At 47.3% G+C, this 25977-nt stretch overlaps 2 protein-coding genes across 2 annotated transcripts in view; both read left to right on the top strand.

The window, feature by feature from the left end:
- The window catches only part of fut11 (fucosyltransferase 11 (alpha (1,3) fucosyltransferase)), a 54815-nt gene extending 47914 nt beyond the window's left edge, over window positions 1-6901 (top strand). The window contains exons 3-4 of the transcript XR_009443018.1: window positions 4797-4915; window positions 6787-6901. The gene's annotated coding sequence lies outside the window, so the exon portion shown is untranslated. The remainder of the gene's footprint in view (window positions 1-4796; window positions 4916-6786) is intronic.
- An 8362-nt stretch (window positions 6902-15263) lies between these two features.
- The window catches only part of si:ch211-51a6.2 (neurotrypsin), a 68400-nt gene continuing 57686 nt past the window's right edge, over window positions 15264-25977 (top strand). Inside the window, exons 1-2 of the mRNA XM_048563743.2 lie at window positions 15264-15975; window positions 16310-16349. Coding sequence (XP_048419700.2) covers window positions 15919-15975; window positions 16310-16349 — 97 coding nt within the window. The 5' untranslated portion in view covers window positions 15264-15918. The remainder of the gene's footprint in view (window positions 15976-16309; window positions 16350-25977) is intronic.

Raw genomic sequence — 25977 nt, 5'->3', positions numbered from 1 at the left:
AAGAATGGGAGGGGCGAGGGGGGGCGCGGAAGAATGGGGGGGCGAGGGGGGGGGCGCGGAAGAATGGGGGGGGGCGAGGGGGGGCGCGGAAGAATGGGAGGGGCGAGGGGGGGCGCGGAAGAATGGGAGGGGCGAGGGGGGGCGCGGAAGAATGGGGGGGCGAGGGGGGGGGCGCGGAAGAATGGGGGGGCGAGGGGGGGCGCGGAAGAATGGGGGGGGCGAGGGGGGGGCGCGGAAGAATGGGGGGGGCGAGGGGGGGCGCGGAAGAATGGGGGGGGCGAGGGGGGGGCGCGGAAGAATGGGGGGGGCGAGGGGGGGCGCGGAAGAATGGGGGGGGCGCGGAAGAATGGGGGGGCGAGGGGGGGGCGCGGAAGAATGGGGGGGGCGAGGGGGGGCGCGGAAGAATGGGGGGGCGAGGGGGGGGGGCGCGGAAGAATGGGGGGGGCGAGGGGGGGGCGCGGAAGAATGGGGGGGGGCGAGGGGGGGGGCGCGGAAGAATGGGGGGGGCGAGGGGGGGGGCGCGGAAGAATGGGGGGGGCGAGGGGGGGGCGCGGAAGAATGGGGGGGCGAGGGGGGGGCGCGGAAGAATGGGGGGGCGAGGGGGGGGCGCGGAAGAATGGGGCGAGGGGGGCGCGGAAGAATGGGGGGGCGAGGGGGGGCGCGGAAGAATGGGGGGGCGCGGAAGAATGGGGGGGCGAGGGGGGGCGCGGAAGAATTGGGGGGCGCGGAATGGGCGGGGGGCGCGGAAGAATGGGGGGGCGCGGAAGAATGGGGGGCGGGGGGGGCGCGGAAGAATGGGGGGCGAGGGGGGGGCGCGGAAGAATGGGGGGCGAGGGGGGGGGCGCGGAAGAATGGGGGGGCCGAGGGGGGGGGCGCGGAAGAATGGGGGGGGCGAGGGGGGGGGCGCGGAAGAATGGGGGGGGCGAGGGGGGGGCGCGGAAGAATGGGGGGGGGCGAGGGGGGGGCGGCGGAAGAATGGGGGGGGCGAGGGGGGTGGGTGCGGAAGAATGGGGGGGCGAGGGGGGGGCGCGGAAGAATGGGGGGGGCGAGGGGGGGGCGCGGAAGAATGGGGGGGCGCGGAAGAATGGGGGGGGCGCGGAAGAATGGGGGGGCGCGGAAGAATGGGGGGCGGGGGGGGCGCGGAAGAATGGGGGGCGAGGGGGGGGGCGCGGAAGAATGGGGGGCGCGAAGAATGGGGGGGGCCGAGGGGGGGGGCGCGGAAGAATGGGGGGGGCGAGGGGGGGGGGCGCGGAAGAATGGGGGGGGCGAGGGGGGGCGCGGAAGAATGGGGGGGGCGCGGAAGAATGGGGGGGGCGCGGAAGAATGGGGGGGGGCGCGGAAGAATGGGGGGGGCGCGGAAGAATGGGGGGGCGCGGGGGGCGCGGAAGAATGGGGGGGCCGAGGGGGGGGGCGCGAAGAATGGGGGGGCGCGGAAGAATGGGGGGCGGGGGGCGCGGAAGAATGGGGGGGGCCGATGGGGGGGGCGCGGAAGAATGGGGGGGGCCGAGGGGGGGGCGCGGAAGAATGGGGGGGGCGAGGGGGGGGCGCGGAAGAATGGGGGGGGCGAGGGGGGGGCGCGGAAGAATGGGGGGGCGAGGGGGGGGGGGGCGGAAGAATGGGGGGGGCGCGGAAGAATGGGGGGGGCGAGGGGGGGGGGTGCGGAAGAATGGGGGGGGCGAGGGGGGGGGGCGCGGAAGAATGGGGGGGCGAGGGGGGGGGGCGCGGAAGAATGGGGGGGGCGAGGGGGGGGGGCGCGGAAGAATGGGGGGGGCGAGGGGGGGGGCGCGGAAGAATGGGGGGGCGAGGGGGGGGCGCGGAAGAATGGGGGGGGCGAGGGGGGGGCGCGGAAGAATGGGGGGGGCGAGGGGGGGGGGCGCGGAAGAATGGGGGGGGCGAGGGGGGGGGGCGCGGAAGAATGGGGGGGGGCGAGGGGGGGGGGCGCGGAAGAATGGGGGGGGGCGAGGGGGGGGGCGCGGAAGAATGGGGGGGGGCGAGGGGGGGGGCGCGGAAGAATGGGGGGGGGCGAGGGGGGGGGCGCGGAAGAATGGGGGGGGGGCGAGGGGGGGGGCGCGGAAGAATGGGGGGGCGAGGGGGGGGCGCGGAAGAATTGGGGGGGGCGGAAGAATGGGGGGGCGAGGGGGGGCGGCGGAAGAATGGGGGGGGCGGAAGAATTGGGGGGGGGCGGAAGAATGGGGGGGGCGAGGGGGGGGCGCGGAAGAATGGGGGGGGCGAGGTGGGGCGCGGAAGAATGGGGGGGGCGGGTGAGGACGAAAAATTGGGGGGTGCGAGGGGGGGAGGAAGAATTGGGTGGACGAGGGGGGGAGGAAGAATTGGGGGGGCGAGGTGGGACAGGAAGAATTGGGGGGGTGTGAGGGGGGAGGACGAATGGGGGGGGTGCGAGAGGAAGGGAGGAAGAATTGGGAGGGTGCGGAAGAATTGGGGGGGAGAGCGGGGGGAGGAAGAATTGGGGGGGAGAAGGGGGGTGGAAGAATTGGGGGGGGAGAAGGGGTGGGGGGAGAAGGGGGGGGAGAAGGGGTGGGGGGAGAAGGGGGGGTAGAAGAATTGGGGGGGGAGAAGGGGTGGGGGGAGAAGGGGGGTGGAAGAATTGGGGGGGGAGAAGGGGTGGGGGGAGAAGGGGGGGGAGAAGGGGTGGGGGGAGAAGGGGGGGTAGAAGAATTGGGGGGGGAGAAGGGGTGGGGGGAGAAGGGGGGGTAGAAGAATTGGGGGGGAGAAGGAGGGGTGGAAGAATTGGGGGGGGAGAATGGGTCGGGGGAGAAGGGGGGGTGGAAGAATTGGGGGGGAGAGGGGGGAGGAAGAATTGGGGGTGAGAGGGGGTGTGTGGAAGAAGTCGGGGGGAGAAGGGGGTTGTGGAAGAATTGGGGGGGAGAGGGGGTGGGGGGAGAAGGAGGGGTGGAAGAAGGAGGGGTGGAAGAATTGGGGGGAGAAGGGGGGGTCGAAGAATGGGGGGGGAGAAGGAGGGGTGGAAGAATTGGCGGGGGGGGAGAAGGAGGGGTCGAAGAATTGGGGGGGAGAAGGGGTGGGGGGAGAAGGGGGGTGTGGAAGAATTGGGGGGAAGGGGGGGAGGAAGAATTGTGGGGGGAGAAGTGGGGGTGGAAGAATTTGTGGGGGGCGAGGGGGAGGAAGAATTGGGGGGGAGAAGGGGGAGGGGGAAGAATTGTGGGTGAGAGGGGGGGAGGAAGAATTGAGGGGAGAGGGGGGGGAAGAATTGAGGGGGGGGGGGGAAGAATTGCGGGGAGGTGGGAGAGAGGGGGGGAGGAAGAATTGGCGGGGGGAAGAATTGGGTGGGAGAGAGTGGGGAGGAAGAATTGGGGGGAGGGGGGTGGAAGAGAGGGGGGAGGAAGAAATTGAGGGGGAGGAAGAAATGGGAAGGAGTGGAGAGGGGGAGGCTGTGTGGATAGGGGGTGTGCAATGTGGGTAGGGAACGTGTGGGGACTTGGGGTTGTTATTGGGGGACAGTGGCGTGATGTTGGCAAGGGTGTAGGGAATGGGAGGGTTGCTGGGGGAGTGGGGAATCAGTGGTGTGGGTGGATGGAGTATGGGTTGGGGTGTGGATGCATGGGGGACTCTGCAGTGAAAAGCTATTTGGCTCAGCCGATCCATGCTCTCCTATTTCTTCTGAACACCACCCCCCACCTATTCCCTGTCACTCCCCACCGTGCCCCCCCCCCCCCAACCTATTCACCTGTCACCCAACTCTGGGCAGCCCTTTATGCTTTGGTTAGTCCCCTGCATAGCCTCAAGTGGTGCTGTTCTCCCCACTTCCATCACAGACAAAAAAAATGAAAGTAAACTTAAGGGGACCACATTCCCACTGTGTGAGTGCCGCCCTGTTGGATATGCCACTGTCTGTCCTGTCTGGTGGGTCCACGGGGAGCTGTCAGAGCAAATGACACATGTTTTTCGGGGGAGGGTGTACCAGCATGTGAGGGAAAATGGAACAGAGGGTTATGACCGTAAAGATAGATGAGGAAAGATATGAGGAGCATGATCTGGTATGGGCCAGATGGTCTGTTTCTGGGTCATGTAATCTGCAAAGTATTGAGGAGGTGCGTGGAAATTGTGCCCTGGGGCTGAAATTCTCCCTCAACTGATGTCACTTTCAAAGCAAAAAATATGCACCTGCTTTGGTTATTTATTTTATGGCTATTAATGGGATCTCTCTCTGCACTGTTTTCCACATGACTTGGCTGCAAAGGACTAGGCAAATTAGATGCCGGAAGGACGTTTCCGCTGGTGGAGGTGATCAGAACCCAAGGTCATTGTTTTAAAATAATGGTACAACCTTTAGGGCAATTTCTTCACCCAGGAAGTGTTGAGCCTGTGGGTTCACTACTACAGAAAGTGGCCAAAACTTGTATTTTCAAGACAAGATAGATAAAGCTCTTGTATCTAAAAGGATCAAGGGATGTCAGAGCAGTGCAAGGTTAGGGTATTGAGCTCGATGATCAGCCATGATCACATTGAATAGCCCAATGACCTATTTTGATATTCAATGTTTCTATGCTTTCGGAGCTCCTGAAATTTCTCTCATTCCAAGTTCTTAGTCTTCTTATCTCTGGCGATCTTCCATCGCTTTTGTGATCAAACTTTCGAAATTTGAACTCAATGCTACCTTCTGACTTATTGTGTTTTTAAATTTCTGTTCTCAAGCTGAGACTAGCTTATGGCTGGCAGCCTATCATCTACATTTCACCACCTAAAACAAGAATCTCATCTATTTCTACATGAACATCTTTTATAGCTAATAGTCTTACCGATGTTTCAATGATTCACAGAGGCAACGTGTATCACAGAGATGTCCGTGATGATGGCTTGTTGGAAACAGAATGAATTCAGTGAGAAAGCCTGTGCCAGAGAGATCCAGGCATTCTATGCTTGCACAGCCAAAGCAGAGGTAACATTAATGGAAAAGCTGCACTTGAACTGTACGCAATGTTGGTATTTGAATCATAGAATCCCTACAGTGTGGAAACAGGCCCTTTGGCCCAACAAGCCCACACCGCCCCTCAGACCATACCATCTAGACCCATCTCATAACCCACTTAATCTACACACCTCTGAACACTGGGCAATTTAGCGTGGGCTGTCCATCTAGCCTGCGCATCTTTGGACAATGGGAAGAAACCAGACCACCTGGAGGAAACCCACGCAGACACAGGGAGAATGTGCAAACTCCACACAGATAGTCGTCCGATGGTGGAATTGAATCCAGGTCTCTGGCAGTGTGAGGTAGCAATGCTAAGATCAATTTGGTGTGAAAATAATTGGCCAAATGATCAATTTCACAAGAATGTATATGGCAAAAGTGATGGGGTGGGTGGAGGAGAAAGATTTAACTGATCTGAATTTCTTTTGTATTTTTGGTGAGGTGGGGGGAGTGCTGCTGTGAATGCATTCCTCTAACAAGCAAAAGAAGTGTCATGGGAGGCATAGTGGGAGAAGGGATTGCATTCAGACACTTCCTTGTGTGGAATTTTGAGTAGCGTTGCAGCCTAAGATTTGGGAATGTGTTCCACATTTTGGTTCGATGTGTATTAGTTTCTCTAACTTGCTCTGAGAGGAACTCCAGTAGCAAAGAGGCATCACAAACAATTGAATGTGTTTAACATCCAACAAAGGACAATGTGTATTTTATTCAGGTAAATTCATGCATTATGTAGACATACTATCTCATTGAGATTTGTTTCACTGTTCTACCATATTTTCAGCTTTTAAAGAACCTTTTAATTAATTTTAAGAGTCTTGGATGTTATTGTGTGGAGGTATGCCAGTTACTGCGTTATGATCTTGCAGTTTGTCCAGTCTTGTGACATTCTGTAATGTACACATGCGTTAAGGACAAAAGTAGGCCACTTGGCCCCTCGAGCATGCTGTATGGCTCAGTAAGATCACAGCTGATTTGATTAGTCCATTTTCCTTCCTGCCCCCATCATTATCTTTTTATCCCCTTGCTTATCAAGAAATGTAATGCATTTGAATGCAGCTCCAGTTAAGAAATTTTAGTTTATCTTTCTGCAGGTTTTGCATAGGATTCTCAGAGATTTAGGTGAAACGTTGGAGTTTCTTCTGATTGCTGAAGTTTCAGCAACGGGAGAATGCTAACAAACTTGTGTCCTGTTTCCAAAGCCCTGTCCATCACTTACAAGAGGCAAGTCAGGAATGTGATGGAATACTCCCCACTTGCATGAACAGCTCCAACATTCGAGAAGCTTGATACCATCAAAGACAAGACTACCCACTGAAATGGCTCCCCATCCACCACTGATGTATAGTAGCAGCAGTGTGTGCCATCTCCAAGATGCACTGCAGTAACTTACCAAAGGTCCTTTGACAGCCGTGACATCTGCCACCCAGATGGACAAGGACAGCAGATGTGTAGGATTGCCACCATCTGCAAATTCCCCTCTAAGCTGTATACCTGACTTGGAAGTACATCACTGTTCCTTCACAGTAACTAAGTCAGAATCCAAGGGCTCCCTTCTAACTTCCTAATCACCAAGTACTTCAGCAGTTCAAGAAGGCCACTCACTACCACCTTCTCCAGGGCAGTAAATGCTCGGTCTACTGGCGACACTGCTGCTGAGGCAATGCTCTCGGGATTGAGTAGTTTCTGCCACTTTCCTACAAAGGATGAGGCTTTTATTGCTGACATTCTATTCATGTAGTCTCGGTGTAGTTATCTCAGTGTGGCTGTTGATGAGAAGCTCCTCCCACCCCGAAAAGTTTATCTATCTTGATATTTTAATAAGAATTTTTATCTTGCAGGCTGAGCGGAAAGCAAGGGCAAGTTTGGACAGTGCGGGACAAACCAATACTTTGACTCCCAAACAAGCCACAAAGTTGCTGCGGAGATATCCTAACAAAACACGAGTGACATAGGAGCCTGCACATGGAATTAATATTTGGATCTAAAAGGCTGCTGGTTACTACAACTTGCTGTGTCTGAGACGTTTAGTTCCTGATGGATATAAATGCCGTGGAAAAAGTGCAGGAATATACTACTCGTCAGTGACAGTACAATCTGATAGAACGGAGACAAACGCTGAAATTCACAAATATCTAAGACTGGTGCTCTCACTAAATTAGAAAGAATGGCAATTTCTTGCATTTTGTGAAATGCATGTTGAAATATTTCATAACTGGCAGTTGTGTTGAATGCACGAATCATTTTTGGTTAATCTTTATTAATGTCTGAGATTTCGGGTTGAGATGCATTTTATTCTGTCACTGGCTTTTCTTCATCACAGTCTCACTCCTAGTCTGTGATGTGAGAAGATACATTAGAACAGATTGCCCAGTTGCTTATTCCTTTTCTGCAGTAACAGCAGTAATAACTGCAGGCTAATGTTTTTTGGGGGGCATGGGTTTGAATCCCACCGTGACAAGTGCTGAAAATTAAACTCGATAGAATACAATAACTGGTACTTTTAAAAAAGCATCTGATGGGTTCAAATTAGGGTTGGACAATGAATGCTGGCCTAGTCAGGGCCACCCATATCCCATGAACAAATCAATAAAGCACCTTCGAGTCCCCTATCTCAGTGGTGGTCACATCCATAAAAGGAATCTCATTGTGGGATATTCCAGCTCCGATTTATCTTGCACCTTTAGATGACAATCATCTCATGTAAAAACTGAAAAAAAACTATAGATGCTGTAAATCATAAGGGAAAAACAGTAAGTGTTGGAAAAGCTAAGCAGTTGTGGTAGGATCTGTGAAGGGAATCAGAGCTAACGATTTGAATTGAGTGATCCTTCTGCAGGACCATTCTGAGGAAGGGACACCAGACCCGAAACATTAACTCTGAGTTCTGTCTACAGATGCTGCCAGACCTGCTGAGCTTTGCTAGCAATTTCTGTTTCTAACCTCGATGTGTCAGCCAGAGGTCCTTTGTGACAATATCATCAATCTCAGTCAAAAATCACCTTCCTTTTCATAGATGAATGAGAATTTTAACTTTCAGGGAAGTATATCAGCAAAATCAATCAGCTTCTTTATGAAAGGCTTGTTTGTGTGATTTGTGTTTTAGTTGGTGGCAAATAGTCATAAATTTTTAAGACAACAGTGAAGGTGATATTAAAATAATTATTTGTATGTGTTACTTGACGTTGTCACCGAGTTGTATAAAATCGTACCGACCCTCTAATTACAGGAGAAAGCATCTTGTGCTACTGTGTTCAATTTAAGAAATTAATTCCAATGTTTACTGTACTTAGTGTTTGCTAATAGTGATTTTGTTACACAGTGGGGAAGTATTTTGCCAATGTTTTGCAATAACTTTACACTGTAGGGCTGGCCTGTGCTCAATGATGTAGTCGAATCTTAATTAATTTTTGTCTTGTTAAACAATGACTATTTGTAGGAGATTGTTGTATCTGCAGCTTTTTCCTTCCCTCCCCATCAGCGCATAAGCAATCTAAACTTGTCGTTATATCATTCAAATTTCAATTAGATAATCCCATACGTGGACTTGGCGTCACGCTTCCTACACTTAGCTAAAAAAAAACATCTTGCAGATCTGTCTTCAGCAAGCAAATGCCAATGCATATATGAAATGTGTTCAAAGTTCTGTATCGGAGTTCAGTTGCTCAGGACATATTAGAAAAGGTTTTCTTCTGTTGATTTGCTTTAGTACTTCTGTCCCACTTGAAAAGAGGAGAAGGAACAGACAGCTTACCACCACCTTTTCAAGTTAGGGGTGGGTAATAAGTACTGACCTTGATGTTCATGACACATCTCTTGAATGAGTACAAAAAGCTTTGGTTATTTGAATAAAATTTGAAAACAAATATTCAAGTTAATAGACTTTTAAGTTTTTCTATTCAACAGTATAACCTGAAAATGCTGCAAATAATTTGCAGCAATAGCAGAGAGAGAGGAAAACAGTCAAGAGCACCTTTCTTCAGAATTGCAGGATATTCGTAGGCAATTTTGCTTCAACAGTTGGCTAACCTCTAAAAGTTATCATCACTGGAAAAAGATGCATTATGTTGGAGGTTTTTGTTTTACCTTGTACTTGATATTTCGCAAGAATGACCAACTCAAAGGGAAAACTAAAATTTGTACTGCTGGAGACAAGGGTGCTGATCGCTTCGAGTGGGCTCTGGTTCATGGAGGCATTGCTGTGGAGAATGCATCTGTTAATGCTGATTGGCAGTTAACTGCCAGCTATTCTTTAAATTTCAAATTCAGCAGGTTGACTCTGAAAGCCAGAAATTATGGAGAAGCTGGTTTGGTAGCATCTGGGGAGAAAGCAGAGTTCAATTTTTCTGGTCCAGTGACCCTTGTTCAGAATGTATAGCCCTGTGAACTGAACCAGTGAATGACCATTATCTATTTTGCTGAAACTGACATAGTATTTGCACATGTTTATTCTGTCTGAAAGTCAAAGAATATAGAGCCTCATGCTGTCACACAGTGACATCTTAAAAAAAATCTATGAAATTTGTAAAAAGACTATCATCTTTTGTGGCAGCTGTATTGAATGTCCGTGTTATGACACTGTCTCCGTTGTCAAATAGAGCATCCATCTCAGAGGAAGTGGTGGTCATGTTGCCATGCCTCTGTGGATAGAAATTTAAATCCAACCACAGTACAGGAAATATAAATTTAATCAATAAAATCTGGAAGCTAAAACTAGTCTATGTTGTAGTGTCCATGAAATTATCATTGCTTGTTGTAAAAGCTTACCAAGCATGCTAATGTCATTGGAGAAGGAAACCTGCCACTTCTGAGGAAGGGTCACCGGACCCGAAACATTAACTCTGTTTTCTCCTCCACAGATGCTGCCAGACCTGCTGAGCTTTTCCAGCAACTTTTGTTTTTGTTCCTGATTTACAGCATCCACAGTTCTTTTGGTTTCTAATATGCCACTCATGCCTGGTTAGGCTTACTTATGAGTCAGTGCCACAGCAATGTGTTTTACTGTTAACTGCCCTCTGAAATGATCCTAACAAACCATTCAGTTACCTTGTTCTGTCCTATTCCCTCTTTTTTGCTAAGACTGACACTGTGAAAATTGTACCAGTCTTGGTGAACAGTCCCTAAATTTGGCAAATTATGAAGAATACAAGTCAGTACCCTTTATCAGGTATTTGAACCGGAACTCAGTTTAGGCCCTTTGGAACAAATACTTAGCATGTACAATGGTCAGAATGTGAAAATCAGAAATATGCTTTATCCGAAAAACCCAATTTTATTTTGCTACAGAATTCCTGCCCTGTTTTGGCCGGGGGCTTGCATAAGTCCCATTTTCTTAACCTGGTCTGGTAACCTAATCTGTGTAAGCTGGATATTCACCAGTGTCTGCTGATAAGCATTATGGTTTCTGACAGTACAGCAGCAGCACTCCATTTACATTAGAAGCTATGCAATGTTTTTATTGTCTCTCATGAGTACGCCCCCAAAGAGGGAGGTAGCAGCATAGGCCTTTGATATGGTGCCTCACGGGAGGCTGCTGAGCAAGGTGAGGGCCCATGGTGTTCGAGGTGAGCTACTGGCTTGGATTGAGGATTGGCTGTCTGACGAAGCAGAGAGTTGGGATAAAAGGCTCTTTTTCGGAATGGCAACCGGTGACGAGTGGTGTCCCGCGGGGTTCAGCGTTGGGGCCGCAGCTGTTCACCTGATACATTAATGATCTGGATGAAGGGACTGGGGGCATTCTGGTGAAGTTTGCCCATGATACGAAGATAGGTGGACAGGCAGGTAGTACTGACGAGGTGGGGAAGCTGCAGAAAGATTTAGACAGTCTGGGAGAGTGGCCCAGAAAATGGCTGATGAAATTCAATGTGAGGTTTTGCACTTTGGAAAAAAGAATACAGGCATGGACAATTTTCTAAATGGTGAGAAAATTCGCAAATCAGAAGTACAAACGGATCTGGGAGTGTTGGTCCAGGATTCTCTAAAGGTTAACTTGCAGGAAGAGTCCATAATTAAGAAAGCAAATGTAATGTTGTTTATCTCAAGAGGGTTGGAACAGAAAAGCAGTGATGTGCTTCTGAGGCTTTACAAAGCTCTAGTTAGGCCCTGTTTAGAATACTGTGTCCAATTTTGGGCCCCACACCTCAGGAAGGACATACTAGACCTGGGGCGTGTCCAGTGGAGATTCACATGGATGATCCCTGGAATGGTAGGTTTAACGTATGATGAACAGCTAAGGATCCTGGGATTGTACTCATTAGAGTTTAGAAGGTTGAGTGGAGATCTAATAGAAACTTACAAGATAATGTATAGTTTAGAAGGGGTGGACGCTAGGAAGTTGTTTCCATTAGGCAGGGAGATTAGGACCTGTGGACATAGCCTTAAAAATAGAGGGGGTAAATTTAAAACTGAAATGAAACGACATTTCTTCAGCCAGAGAGTGGTGGGCCTGTGGAATTCATTGCCATGGAGTGCAGTGGAGGCCGGGACATTGGATGCCTTCAAGGCAGAGATCAACAAATTTTTGATCTCAGAAGGAATCAAGGGCTACGGGGAGAGTGCAGGGAAGTGGAGTTGAAATGCCCATCAGCCATGATTTAAATGGCAGAGTGGACTTGATGGGCCGAATGCCTTACTTCCACTCCTATGTCTTGTGGTCTATGTGGATTTAAAGGAGGGGGTGTTATCAGCATGATGTACATTTTCCTTTTTAGAAATGTATTCCAGGATAAACTATTGCCCATCCTCAGTTGCCGCTCAAATCACTGCAATTGTGGTAAAGAACTGCCTCATTCCTGTGATACAGGAAGTTCTAAGACGTTCAGTCAGTAGTCAGATTCATCAAAGAAAAACTCTTACGACTTCACCATTCACTGGCGTTTTAAGGTATAGCGACTGTTGTAGAAAATGTAGCAATTTTGCATTGAGCAAACTCGCACAAACAGCATGTGATAATGGCCGGATAATCTGTAATGTTGATTGAGGGGAAAATGTTGGTTGGAACACAAAAGGGAACTCTGCTCTTTTCACCCTGAGCAGGCAGATGGAGCTTCAGTTTCGCATCTTACCCAAACAACATCTCTAAACAATGCAGCATTCCCTTAGCACTGACCCTCTAATAGTGGAGCACTCTCTCAGTAGTGACACTACTACAGTGCAGCATTCCTTTAGTACTGACCCTCCGACGCTGCAGAACTCCCTCAGTACTGACCTTCTGACACTGCCGAACTCCCTTAGTACTGAGCCTACGACACTGCTGAACTCCCTCAGTATTGACCCTTTGAAACTGCAGAACTCCCTCAGTACTGACCTTCTGACACTGCCAAACTCCCTCAGTACTGACCCTACTACACTGCTGAACTCCCTCAGTACTGACCCTTTGAAACTGCAGAACTCCCTCAGTACTGGCCTTCTGACACTGCCGAACTCCCTCAGTACTGACCCTACTACACTGCTGAACTCCCTCAGTACTGACCCTTTGAAACTGCAGAACTCCCTCAGTACTGGCCTTCTGACACTGCCGAACTCCCTCAGTACTGACCCTACTACACTGCTGAACTCCCTCAGTACTGACCCTTTGAAACTGCAGAACTCCCTCAGTACTGACCTGATATTGTGGAACTCTTTCAGTACTGACCCTCCAACAGTACAGCACTCCCCCCACACCCCCTCGGTACTGACCCTCTGACACTGCAGAACTCCTTCAGTACTGACACCACAACAGTACAGCACTCTCAGAGCGTCAGCCTTGAATTTTATACTCAATATCTGAGGTGACACAAACCCCGGAACTTGTATTTCAAAGGCAAATGCAGTATGAAGTGAATCACGTTTGAAAGGCAATGCTTGCCCTACTCTTAGGTGGTGCTTAAATATTGCATTATTAATATCTCAATTATTTACTCTATTTTCCTTGTTAAAGTTATCTGTGTTAGGCATGACTCAGTGGGCAGCACTGTCATTTCTGAATTATATAGCTATGAGTTTACATTTGATTTGGCACGGATAAGTAATTCAGAATGTTTTACTTGAGCCAAACAATATGAGTTGGTGAATTGTTCAGGAGGACATTACCCTATCCAGTTTCCTACCTAATTAAATTACAGGATGTAATTAGCAAGGATACGGTGCGGAAACCAAATCAGGGTGTTTTGAAAGGATCTATGCCAAGGGAATAGATTGGCATTTATTGAGTCCAACTTTGCCCTGTTCAACAGGATGGACTTCCTGTTACAATTTGAGCCTTGCGAGTGCTCCTCAGTCCATTTAGTTAGTATTCTAAAATTTTGTTCCCTTTTTTGGTTTGGTTCTCCAATCCCGATAGTTTGCTTTATCTCCTTTGTGCCTGGTATTGAATCCAAATGGCCTCATTCCCTCCATCCCCTCCACCACCGCCAACTATAACATAAATGCTGCCCCCCCCCTCCCCCACGCTTCATGTCAGCTCTGATGAAGTCTAGACTCAAAGCGTTAGCTTGCTCCTTCTCCATGGATACTGCCTAACCCACCGTGATTTCCAGCGTTTTTTTGTTTTCAATGCAGGCCTTATGATGAGATGTGAAAAAGGAAGTATTGATCATTTTCTACATAATATCAACCTTAGCCCTCCCACGTGGTCACTTTATTTTCTCTTTGGTGTATGCTCATTACCGGTTGGAAAGAGAAGATTGACAGTGACTGAATGTAGATCTTTAATTTCTTAAAAAGGTTTCTTTAAAATGGAAAGCCTATTTCCACTTAGGGAGAAATAGGAATAGAGGCCATCAATATAAAACAGTCAACACGGAATCAATGAAAGCAAAATAGTGCAGGTGCTGAAATAAAAAGAGAAAATGTTGGAAATATACAGCAGAGAGAGAATCGGAACATTGCAGTTCTTCAGATTTGAAGGACAGCAGAAAGACGATGGGTTTTATTCCCATATCCCCAATTATGACTTTTCCCCAGGGCAGGATTGACTGCCACGAGGGGTCATAGTTTTAAGGTGTTAGGAGGAAGGTATAGAGGAGACGTCAGAGGGAGGTTCTTCACCCAGAGAGTTGTGAGCGCATGGAATAGTTTATCAGTGGAAGTCGTGGAAGCGGAGTCATTAGTGACATTTAAGCGATTGCTGGACATGCACACGGACAGCAGTGAATTGAGGGGAATGTAGGTTAGGTTATTTTATTTTTGGATTAGGATTATTCCACGGCACAACATCGTGGGCCGAAGGGCCTGTACTGTGCTGTACTTTTCTATGTTCCACGTTCCACGTTCCACGTTCCACGTTCTATTCCATTGAAAGGGATGGAGGGAAAGCACAAAGGGGAAGAAATGCAGTAGAGGAGAAGGGGGGCAAGATTGAATGGCAAAGGCATCATGAAACAAAGTATGCGTTGTAGCAAAATGACAAAACAAAGGCCCAGAGTGAGTGTATGACCGGATTAGATTAGATTCCCTGCAGTGTGGAAACAAGCCCTTCGGTCCAACAAGTCCACACCGACCCTTGAAGCATCCCACCCAGACCCATCCCCATCCCCCTATAACCCACACACCCCTGAACACTACAGGCAATTTAGTATGGCCAATCCACCTAGCCTGCACACCTTTGGACTGTGGGAGGAAACCGGAGCACCCAGAGGAAACCCACACAGACACAGGGAGAATGTGCAAACTCCACACAGACAGTCGCCCGAGGCTGCAAAAAGGATGTTTCCCCTGGCTGTTGGGAGAACGAGGGGTGTCCATAACCAATGGTCACCCATTGGGGTATCTTGGAAGTAGGGGCAGACCATTTCGTGGTGAGAGGAGGAGGAATTTCTGCATTCAGGGGCTGGTTAAACTTTGGAATTCTCTGCTCCAGAGTGCAGTGGAGGTTCAGATAGTGAGTATATATGAAAAATCATCAAATGGATATTGAGCATATATTCTCAGATTGAGTGCAAGAACATGGCAATGATGTAGAAGTTCACCAAAGGTCTAAGCTGAATGGTGGAGGAGGTTCAGAGACCAAATGGCTGACATTGCTCATTTTTCCTACGTTTCCTGCAAAACAAGAAATCAGAGTGGCACAGTAGCTCAGTGGTTAGCCATTCTGCATCACAGCACCAGGCTGCTGGGTTTGATTCCAATCTCAGGCAACTGTCTGCGTGGATTTTGCACATTCTCTCTGTATCTGTGTGGGTTTCCTTGCACAGTCCAAAAATGTGCAGGTTAGGGTGGATTGGCCATGCTAAATTTCCAAAAGTGCCTGGGAATGTTTAGGCTAGGTAAATTAGCCATGGGAAATACAGGGATGGGGTAGGTCTAGGTGGGGTGCTCTTCAGAGAGTCAGTGTGGACTTACTAGGCTGAATGGCTTGCTTCCACACTTTAGGGATCCTTTGAATAAAAAGGAACCCCATTCACTCAGAGATTTTGGTAAGCCAGCTACCAAACAAAGCCCAATTGAAGATGTAGGAGGAGGGTGTACCTGGTTATACTGACAGTTAGGATGGGGAGGATAGGGGAGGCCAAAGGCAGCAAGAAGTGGATAGGCTGAATGGCCTGCTCCCATGCTGTACATTTCATGTGGGACGAGTTTCCTGTCCCACGTCAATCCGACCCTGTGTTCAAAGGGCAATTGAATCATCAGTGAGACTTGGCCCACACCCTGGGCGAGGGTGGAAGGGCAGGAGAGAGCCAATAATTCCCCGCGGTGGCTAGAAGGGAAGAGAAGAAAGACGCCGATGGGCTGAGATTATCTGCAGTCTGATGTTTCTGTTTGAACTCGTGGGCGGGTCCCTCCCATTCACTGAGTCCTTCCACACACACACACACTCTGTTTCTCTCTCTCTGCAGGTCTGTCTGGGCAAAGCCACTTTCTGCAGGTTTTCACTCTGGAACCCTCACTCGCCTTGTTATCTCCAGGATCTCCTGCAGCACTCCGTCCGGGAATCTGTTCGGGCAATCCTGCTCTGGACACATCTTGGAGCCCCCTGATTAGGATGTAATTTCAGAATGTTCTTTGCTTCGATCCTCTCCACAATCCTGCATTACTGGTCCGCGGCAGCCGAGGTAAGATCACCGCTGAGTGGATCACTTTAGAAATCAGATCACCAATTAGAGCACAGCTGCAGACCTTCCTCACAAACATAGAAGGAAACACAAGGACAAACTGCATGCATTGTGTGACGGATGCCGGTTTTTTACTCACTTTTCAAAGCCCCCAGTTTATTTAAACTGATTTGAAACTTCGGAGCTACACACCGTGGAGTCTGAAGCAGAGATGCTGCTGTGTTTTACTCGAACTGGATGGGTCAGTGCACCAGACTCCAGGAAGATGAAGCAGACACCTACTTGTATTTGGGTTAATTCAGAGTTTTGATAATGTTTGTTTTTTTATTTCCAGATTGCACAGACCCATCCAGCAAAAGACAACCGTCTGACAGGTAACATGTCTGATGTATAATCTTTTCTTTCTTAGACAAATTTTATTTGTTTATGCATTTTATGCAACTTTATATATATATAAAACAAGATCCGTGTCGATATAGCTCCTTTCATAGCCTCAGGCAGTTCCAAAATACTTTACTGTCAGTTAACAAAAACAGAAGTTGCTGGAAAAGATCTGCAGGTCTGGCAGCATCTGTGAAGGGGAAAAAATTAAGAGTTAACGTTTCGGGTCGGGTGACCCTTCCTCAGTTCCCTGATTTCCCCAGCTTTGGGGAAGGGTCACCGGACTTGAAGCGTTAATTCTGACTTTTTTTCTTCACAGATGCTGCCAAAACTGCTGAGCTTTTCCAGCAACTTCTATTTTTGTTCCTGGTTTACAGCATTCGCAGTTCTTTCAGTTTTTCCTGGCAGTTAAAGTTCGTTGTAGCCACTCCTGTCTTGCAGAAATAACATATTATAATAGAAAATATTACATAATAATCCTGCAGTGTGAAAGCAGGCCATTCAGCCCGTTGATCAGCAACCCATTCCCATCTCTACAATCCTGCATTTCCCCATGGCAAATCCACATAACCTGCGCATCTTTGGACTGTGGGAGGAAACTCACAACCGACGCTGGGAGAAGGGATAAGCTCCACCTGGGGCAGTCACCCGAGGGTGGAACCGAACCTCGGTCCCCGGTGCGGTGAGACAGCACTGAGAGGCCCTGGGCCGCCCCAGCGAATCAAGTCTCCAAATAGTATGAAATGGATAACGCTCACAATTGCAAAATTCACTTAGTTTTACATTTGTTTTTACTAATTTGTTGTAGTTTCTTTTTAAAAAAAACATCACCATAGTCTCGGAGGACCATAGAGCTACTCTCATGCGGGAGACGACAGCCGGTGGTTTAGCCTGAGGGCCACCGTGTCTCAAGTGAGGGGAGAGGTTGAGAAGGAGGGTCCTTTCAGGTAACCTCCCATATTATTGAAAATAATTCTATGAAAAGCAAAGGAGGATACAGACTTGTTAAGTGTTTAGTTTGGAAATGTACCTTGGCTGCCTGACTACACTTTCCTGTCATCATGGTAAGACTGGTTGGAATGATAAATAGTTTTTTTTGTGAAATCCAACATGTTCCTACATTGCTCGGAACTTCCCTCAGCATGGGGTAGCGCTCGGGCGGTTTCTTGCTGGGAGCAATATTTCTCATTTCTCTCCAAGTGGAATATCAAGCAAGCTGAATGACAAAAATGGTTCCAATAGATTTACGTGATATGTTTTGAGGTGAGATTTCACAGACAGCCATAACAAGTTTAAAGGGCTGAGTGGTCCGTTTGTGTTTCTGTGTGCCACAGATAGCCTCTTATACTCACAAACACACGCACAAACACATGTGCACAAAGACACACGAGTTCACATGCTGTAAATTTTGAGTAAGTCAGCGGCTTTAAAAAGGATACAAAGACTTGCATTGATATATTTCCTAAGCCAGGACACAGTTGATATCGTAATGTAGAGCAGCAAGACCTCCAACAACATGATCCTCTCTCAGTGCAGCCCCGCCTCAATGCAAGCTTCCCCAGTACAGCCCTCACATAGTACAGCCCCTCCCTCCAGTACAACCCCTCCCTCAGTACAGACCCACCTTGGTACAGCCCTTCCCTTCAGTATAGCCCCTCCCTCAGTACTGATCCACCTTGGTACAGCCCCTCCCTTCAGTACAGCCCCTCCCTTCAGTACAGACCCACCTTGGTACAGCCCCTCCCTTCAGTACAACCCCTCCCTCAATACAGCTCCCATACCACGTTGCAGTATTAGCCTTGATTCTTGCACTTAACCCTTTGGAGTGAAGTTGAACCAATACTGACCTGATATTGTACTGGTGATTCTGAATAAACAACACATACTTCGTGTTGTATTTTGTGAAAGAAACAATCCCAAAAATCCCTATCTATATGGGAGAGGAGTTTAAAATCTAGAGCATGAAGCCTGGTTCTTGGCCTCGTGATTCTCATTGGTGAACTACACAGTACCTTCCATTCAATATGGATTCAGTTTGGGAACATTGGGACAGGAGTAAGCCATTCAGCCCATTGAACCTGATATTCAAAATAATCATGGCTGATTGAACACTTCAATGCCTTCTACTGATCCCACCCCTTAACCCTGTACTCCACTCAGAATTCTTATTAACTCTACTGAGCTTGCAGTGCTCTCTGTGGTAGAGAATTTTAACGGTTCACAACCCTCTGAGTTTAAAATAAAGTCTCCCATCTCAGACCGAACTGCCATTCCCTTTATTTTCCAAACGACGCACCCAGGGAAAACAGCTTGCATGTATCAGCCTCGTCCATCTCTAAAGGTATCAATGAGATCATCTCTGATTCTTTAAAACTGTAGAGAATATGAGCCCAGTTTGCTCAATCTCGCTTCGTGGGACAATCCTGCCATCTCAGGAGCAAGTCTAGTGACCTCATTGCACACTCTCTGTAGCAATAATATCTTTCCTGAGATTTCACACAATGCTCCAAGTACAGTCCAACCAAGCTCCTATACAACTGAAGTAAGATACCACTGTGCCATACACCTAAGAGAAACCACCAGGGAAGGTGTTTCCTGACACTCAAGTGCACCTTAATATCAAAGTAGACAACCTTTGAACTGTACTGTTGTGAAATAAGGTGTGGCTACTGTATGCCATCTCTGATGTTCAGCTTTGTAAGTCGGTGTCCTGTGAGAATGCAGTGCCAACATGTAGTCAGGTGCATAGATGCCACCAGCCTCTTTTTATCATTGTGCCGACAAAACCAATTGATTTAAAATGGTCGGGCAAATCCATTAGGTATCATAATGAGAGAAGCTCTTGTCTTCTTTGTATATCCAAAAGTGCTCTTGTACAGAATGCACAAATGTACAGAACTGAAACAGACGCTACAGTCCAACTCTTCCATGCCAATCAGATATCCTAATCTAGCCCCATTTGCCTGAACTTGGCTCATTTTCCTGTCAACCCTTCCTGTCCATATACCCATCCAGATGCCTTTTAAATGTTGCAATTGTACCAGCCTCCACCACTTCCTCTGGCAGCTCATTCCATACACGCACCACCCTCTGCGTGAAAAGATGCCCGTTAGGTCCCTTTCCCCTCTCACCTTAAACCTACGCCCTCTAGTTTTGCCCTCCCTACCTGGGGTAAAGATCTTGACTATTCACCCTATCCATGGCCCTCGTGATTTTAGAAGCCTCTCTAAGGTCATCCCTCAGCCTCTAATGCTCCAGGGGAAATAGCTCGAGCCCATTTAGCCACTCCCTGTCTAACTCACAATCCATTTTCTCCTCATCACCAAATCAACAGTGGTATATTTTTTCATCAACTGATCACAACCATGTTTTCCTTTTGATTAATTTACATGCAAAGCCCATTGAGGGCAATGTAGACCTTTGAAGGTGAGAGTGAAGTTGGAGGGGCAGGTGATGGAGTAAATCAGAATGGAGTTGGAAAGGGAAGACACTTGTGCTTTCTTGAGTGCCTGGAGGACATTTATCAGGTTGCTCCTATGCCAGTAGCTGATACATCTGCAGTGATAATATTTGGTAAGAATGGATTGTAGTGGGACAGGAGTCATGTTTTATTGGTAGAGGGATTGAGCTCCAGAGCCGTGATGTCATGCTGCAACTGTACAAAATGCTAGTGCGGCCTCACTTGGAATACTGTGTGCAGTTCTGGTCGCCCCATTACAGGAAGGATGTGGAAGCATTGGAAAGGGTGCAGAGGAGATTTACCAGAATGTTGCCTGGTCTGGAGCGCAGGCCCTATGAACAAAGGCTGAGGGACTTGGGTCTGTTCTCATTGGAGAGAAGGAGGCTAAGAGTCGATTTAATAGAGACATACAAGATGATCAGAGGATTAGATAGGGTGGACAGTGAGAGCCTTTTCCCGAGGATGATGACTTCAGCTTGTACAAGGGGGCATAGCTACAAATTGAGGGGTGATCGATTTAACACAGATGTCAGAGGCAGGTTCTTTACTCAGAGAGTGGTAAGGGTGTGGAACACCCTGCCTGCCAGTGTAGTTAACTCAGCCACATTAGGGGCATTTAAACAGTCCTTGGATAAGCATATGGATAATGATGGGATAGTGTTGGGGGAGGGGCTTAGGTTAGTTCACAGGTTGGCGCAACATCGAGGGCCGAAGGGCCTGTTCTGCGCTGTATTGTTCTATGTTCTATGTTCTTTATTCTATTAGCTTGGTTGTCATTGAAGAAAAGAATGAAATTGCTGGAGAACTCAGCAGGTCTAGCAGCATCAGTGAAAAGAGAAAGCAGAGTTAACATTTGAATCCAGTGACCCTTCTTCAGAATGGATGCCTGTCAATTTTTTTTTAGAAAGCATCTTCCTCATGCGGGTTCCTCTATCCTTGTGTCTTTTTGTGGAAATGTCTCAAGACCTTAGCTGTAGTTGCTGAGTGAGGCAAAATTTCAACAACTCTGTCACCATGCCTAAAAATCTTTACAGTCCATGAGCCAACTTCAGAGTGAGAAACACTTGTTCTCTTGGATCTCCCATTTTTCCATCACTGTTAGCAGTGTGCCTTGAAAACAAAACCAAATAGACTCCCTGGAAAATTCACACTCATCATTAAGAAACAACATTCACCTTTAGTTTATTTTTAAAACTGTGTGGACCCTCTGCTGGTGCTCCTCAACTATCCTGCTGCGTATCAATGTGGCATTCTGAACCTTGAAATATATTAGACATGGTCCATTGTAAACTCTGTGGAGCCAAGATGATCCCCAATAGCAGTGACCTACATAGGTCAACACAAAATTCTGATGGGTCCATTGGGTTCGGCTACAGTGGCAAAAATGGAACACTATTCAGTTGGTTTCATCATCAGGGAAGTGATCTCCATTCAGGTCATTACAAAGTTGCTTTTGAACTTTTTAATTAAAGGATATGGAATCATCCTGGCTATGTAGAGATATAATGGCAGAACATCCTTTTTGATTACGATGCTATATTTATCATTGAGTTTGTCTAATCCTGTAAACAGTTTTGTGTGGTCCTTGTCAAAGGAGCTTTTACTCCTGTGCTATCCGATTGCTTTATCCCAATGAAGAAGATTGAGGGTAAAACATGTACTCTTGCTCAGACATGACTGTTATTGATTCTGAAATATTCTGTACTATATTACTTCCCTTTTGCTTCAGAGTTTCTTAAAGCATACCTTTTAATGATGAAGTCCTGATGAAGGGTCCCGACCTGAAACATCGACTTTCCTGCTCCTCTGGTGCTGCCTGACCTGCTGTGTTCCACCAGGTTCACATTGCATTGACTCTGATTCCAGCATCTGCAGTCCTTGCTATCTCTGATACCTTTAACCATGATCTCTACATCCTGGGCGATCTAGATTCACTGTTTAGACTGAAACCGTTGTTTCTTTACCCATGGGTATGATCGGATAATACTGAATAGTGATACTCCCCACTGTATCAACTTAAAATTAAAAGGTTAAATCAAGCCAAAACAAATTGATTTAGGAATGCAGGGTTGCTGTACCTCATTTAGAACTTTGTGTGAACAGCTATTTGACTTCCTGCTACTTTGTAACTGTCCTATTTCTGCACATCTTCTGGAAGTGACCTGTTGTTTTACAGATAAAGCAGAAAGCATGAGTGGGAGATGTCTGCAGGCCTCCGACATACAGTCATGGTGAGGTAGGGGAGTGACATGAGACAGGGAATTAGAGATATATGCAATAAATGTATGCAACAAATTTACATAAAAACTGGAGGAAACACATCAGCAATAATACTGGGGTTGATGAATTCCTGGAATATGTACAAGATGTGTTTTAGACCCATACATTGAGGTATCAACGGGGTGGCACAGTGGATCAGTGGTTAACACTGCTGCCTCCCAGTGCCAGGGACCTGGGTTAAATTCCACCCTCTGTCGACTGTGTCTGTGTGGAGTTTCAACGTTCTCTCAGTGCCTGCATGGGTTTCCTCTGGGTGCTCCAGTTTCTTTCCACAGTCCAAAGACGTGCAGGTTAAAATTGGCCATGCTAAATTGCCTGTAGTATGCAGGCTAGGTGGACTAGCCATGGGGTAGTGCAGGAATAGGGTGGGGAGGTCTTGGTGAAATGCTCTTCAGAGGGTTGGTGTGGACTTGATGATCAAAATGACCAGCTTCCACAATGTAGGGAATTCTGTGATCTAAGGACAGATTAGGTTTTGTGCATGGAGTTGGGATGGAAATAATAATCTTGCTATGAGAGGTTATTTAGGAAACAGTGACCACAACATGATGGAATTGTTAATTAGGATTGAGAGTAGCCAAATCAAAACTAAATCTAAGCAATGAAAACTATGTTGGTTTGAGGGTGAGTTGGCAGCGACAGATTAGGTAACTTCAGTAAATGGCTCGGCAATGAAACTTGCAAAATGTTTACAGGAAATGACAGGCTGAATGTAGATGGGATGTTTTCACTGGTTGGTGAGTCTAGAGCTGAGGAACATGCCTCAGGCTAAGGGTTGTCCATTTAAGACTGAGAGGAGGAAGAGTTTCTTCACTCAGAGGGTGGTGAATTTTGGAATTCCCAACCCCAGAGCATTGCAAAAACTCAAACACTGAACATACCAAAGAAAGAAAGCAATAGATCTGTGGAAACTAATGACACCAAGCAATGTGAATTTAATGTAGAGAAGTGGCAGTGAGGCAGACATTCAGCTGTGATCTAACTGAATGGCAGAGCAGCCTTGATGGCCTGAATGGTCTCCTCCCATTCTTGCATTCCTGAGTTGCTTATTGGAGAGATTTCCACGGTTTTGTGGCCAAAGTCAAGGTCAATTCTTCCTCTGCTTTGGAGTACACCGTCGCTAAAATGGACATTCCCCTCCTGCAATTAAAATGGACACTTTCCTGCCATTAGCAGCCCTGTTCCTGTCCGTTTCCCGATATTACCAAATAAATCTGTGCTCTTAAAGATGAATTCCATTTGCTTAACACACGAAAATACAAACAAGGAACAAGAGCAGGCCACTCAGCCCTTCAATAGAATCATGGCTGATCTCATTTAAAACCTCAACCTTACATTCCCGCATGTCCCCAATAATCTCTCATCCCTTTGGTTGTCAATAATCTATCTCCCTCTGCCTAAAAAAAATTTAAAGGTTTTGCATCCACTGAAGAAATTTTTTAAAATTCACAACCCTCTGAGGAAAAAAAAAAGTTTCCTCATCTCTGTTTAAAATGTCTTTATTTTTAATCTCTGACCCCTAGTTGTGGATTCTTGCACAGTAGGAACTGTCTTTTCAATATCCATTCAGTAAAGCCTCCTCACAATTTGATATATTTCAATTAAGTCACCTCTACATTTCCAAAGTCCAGAGCTTTAAAAGCTGTCCTTAAATAGTTCCACTATCCACAGTGCTTCTGATAATGTTGTTTGTTTTTAATTTCAATACTTCACAGAAATGGCTACTCCAAGTGATTCCCAGTTTCTGCAGACTTAATAACTTTTTCCTGCCTTACTCATTGTTTTGGTTTTGGATCTCTCACTCTAATTCCAGCCACAATACTTCCCATTCTTTCTTCTTCTGTCAGACTCTAACTTGTTACTTTTCTAAGTTACCCCTTTGTCACCTTCTTTCTGGTGCTGCGACCTGGGTTTAAGTTAATTTTACAGCCTTTAATTTCCTTTGTTTTAGCTGTGCCTCAGGGTGTCCTCTCGCTATGGTGACAATGCTCGCTCTGAGCAATTCCTTTTACTTCCAGCGTTTGCTGTCAGCAGCTGCGCTGTTTATTTTTATTTTAAGTTTTCCCTTGCCAACCAGATATTTTACTTTTACACTTGAAGCCTCAGATATTTATAGAAGTTTGCAATGGGTAAAACTGTAATCAGCTCAGCTCTCATGGTTTATTGGAACCCAACTGAAACTGCGACTGCCAAGTGTGACTAATATGCCACCTCCATGTCGCTCACAGTAGCCTCTGCGCTTCTCTTACCGGGTCTGAGTGCTTTTACCATTGACTGTCATTTGTGGAACCTTGCTACGAGTTTGATTGCTGCAGGCTGCTCAATTGTTCATCTCCTTGAGGTGCTGGCCGTACGAGTTACTCTTAAAGCTGTAGAACGAAATTTATTCTGAATTGCTGGAATTTGTTCTGTTCGGGATGGAATTTCAATCCATACCACTGCCTGCCATGTCATATGTAATGTTGACCACTCCCAGCATGTGATTGGTTGGATAGCTGTGACCATCCTTATGGACTGTATATACAAGACCTATACAAAAGCTTAAACGCATGTACAACAGATTCAAGAACAGCTTGTTATTAGACTTCTGATGGACCTCTCAAATTTAAATTTAATGTTGATCTTGCTCTTTGTGCACCTTCTCTGCAGTCATAACATTGCGTTCCTCATTCTGATTCATTACCCTAACACACTTCAAATGGTATGATCTGCCTGTACTGCGCGCAAAACAAAACATTTTCACTGTACTTACTACATGTGGCAATAATAAATCAAATTGAATTAAGCCTACTTAGTGTAACTGAATTGAGGGGAAACCAGCAGGTAGTCTGATGAGAAGGGGCTCTTGTTTTAAACAAGATATGTTTTGTTGCGTGAGAGCAACTATGCACAAGCAGCATTAGAAAGATAGACATTTCATTTCATTTTTGTTTATTCATTCATGGGATGCACTCATTGTTGGCCAGGCCAGCTTTCATTGCCAGAGGACAGCTAAGAGCCTGGGTCTGGAGTCACATGTAGGCCATACCAGGGAAGGATGGCAGTTTCCCTCCCTAAAGGGCATTAATGAAATAGATGGGTTTTTCTGACAATCAACAATGGATTCATGGCCATCATCAGACTCTTTTAATTCTAATTTTTTAAAAATTGAATTTAAACTGCCTACCATCTGCTATGGCATGATTTGTACCTGGGCCTCTAGATTAACAGTCCAATGGTCAAACCACTAAGCCATTGTCTTCCGTCTGTTCTGTTCTGTTCTATCAGATGTTCTGCCGTTCTCCATTTCCGAGTCCTTTACGTTATCCTCAGATTGGGTGAAGCTAATGCAGCTTCCAGCATTTGCACCTCCAGAACCTTTACCTTCCAAAACAGCTTGATGTCTAAGATGAGTTTGACCAAGATCTTATTGTGACCAGGGTATCAGCCTCAAACCAGATGTAGCTGGCTATCAGAGTGCTCCCGTTTTCTGGGATTAAGGCATTTGTCATGCTTTAGTGAATTTTGTTTATCAGCATTAAAATATATAACATTCTTGGTCCTGCAGTTTGATAAACAGCACAAGTTCAAACTCTACAATGGACTTGAGTACATAATCTAAGCTGAAATGCAGTGTTATACTGAGGGAGTGCTGCACGATCAGATTGCCATCTGCTGGATGAGATATTAAATTGACTGTCCAATCAGGTGGATGTAAAAGAGCCAGAGGCTCTGTTCAAAGGAGAGAAGGGAAACCCCAGAGTTCATAGAATCCCTACAGTGTGGAAACAGGCTATTCAGCCCAACCACTCCACTGTGACTGTCCAAAGAGCATCCCTCCGTGATCCACCCTCTGACCCTACCCTTGTACCCTGCATTTCCCATGGCTAACCTGCTCAGCC

This window comes from Stegostoma tigrinum, chromosome 37 (assembly GCF_030684315.1).
Source record: "Stegostoma tigrinum isolate sSteTig4 chromosome 37, sSteTig4.hap1, whole genome shotgun sequence".
NCBI lineage: Eukaryota > Metazoa > Chordata > Chondrichthyes > Orectolobiformes > Stegostomatidae > Stegostoma > Stegostoma tigrinum.
Note: the sequence above shows the minus strand (reverse complement) of the source record. Positions and strands in the feature narration are given on the sequence as shown.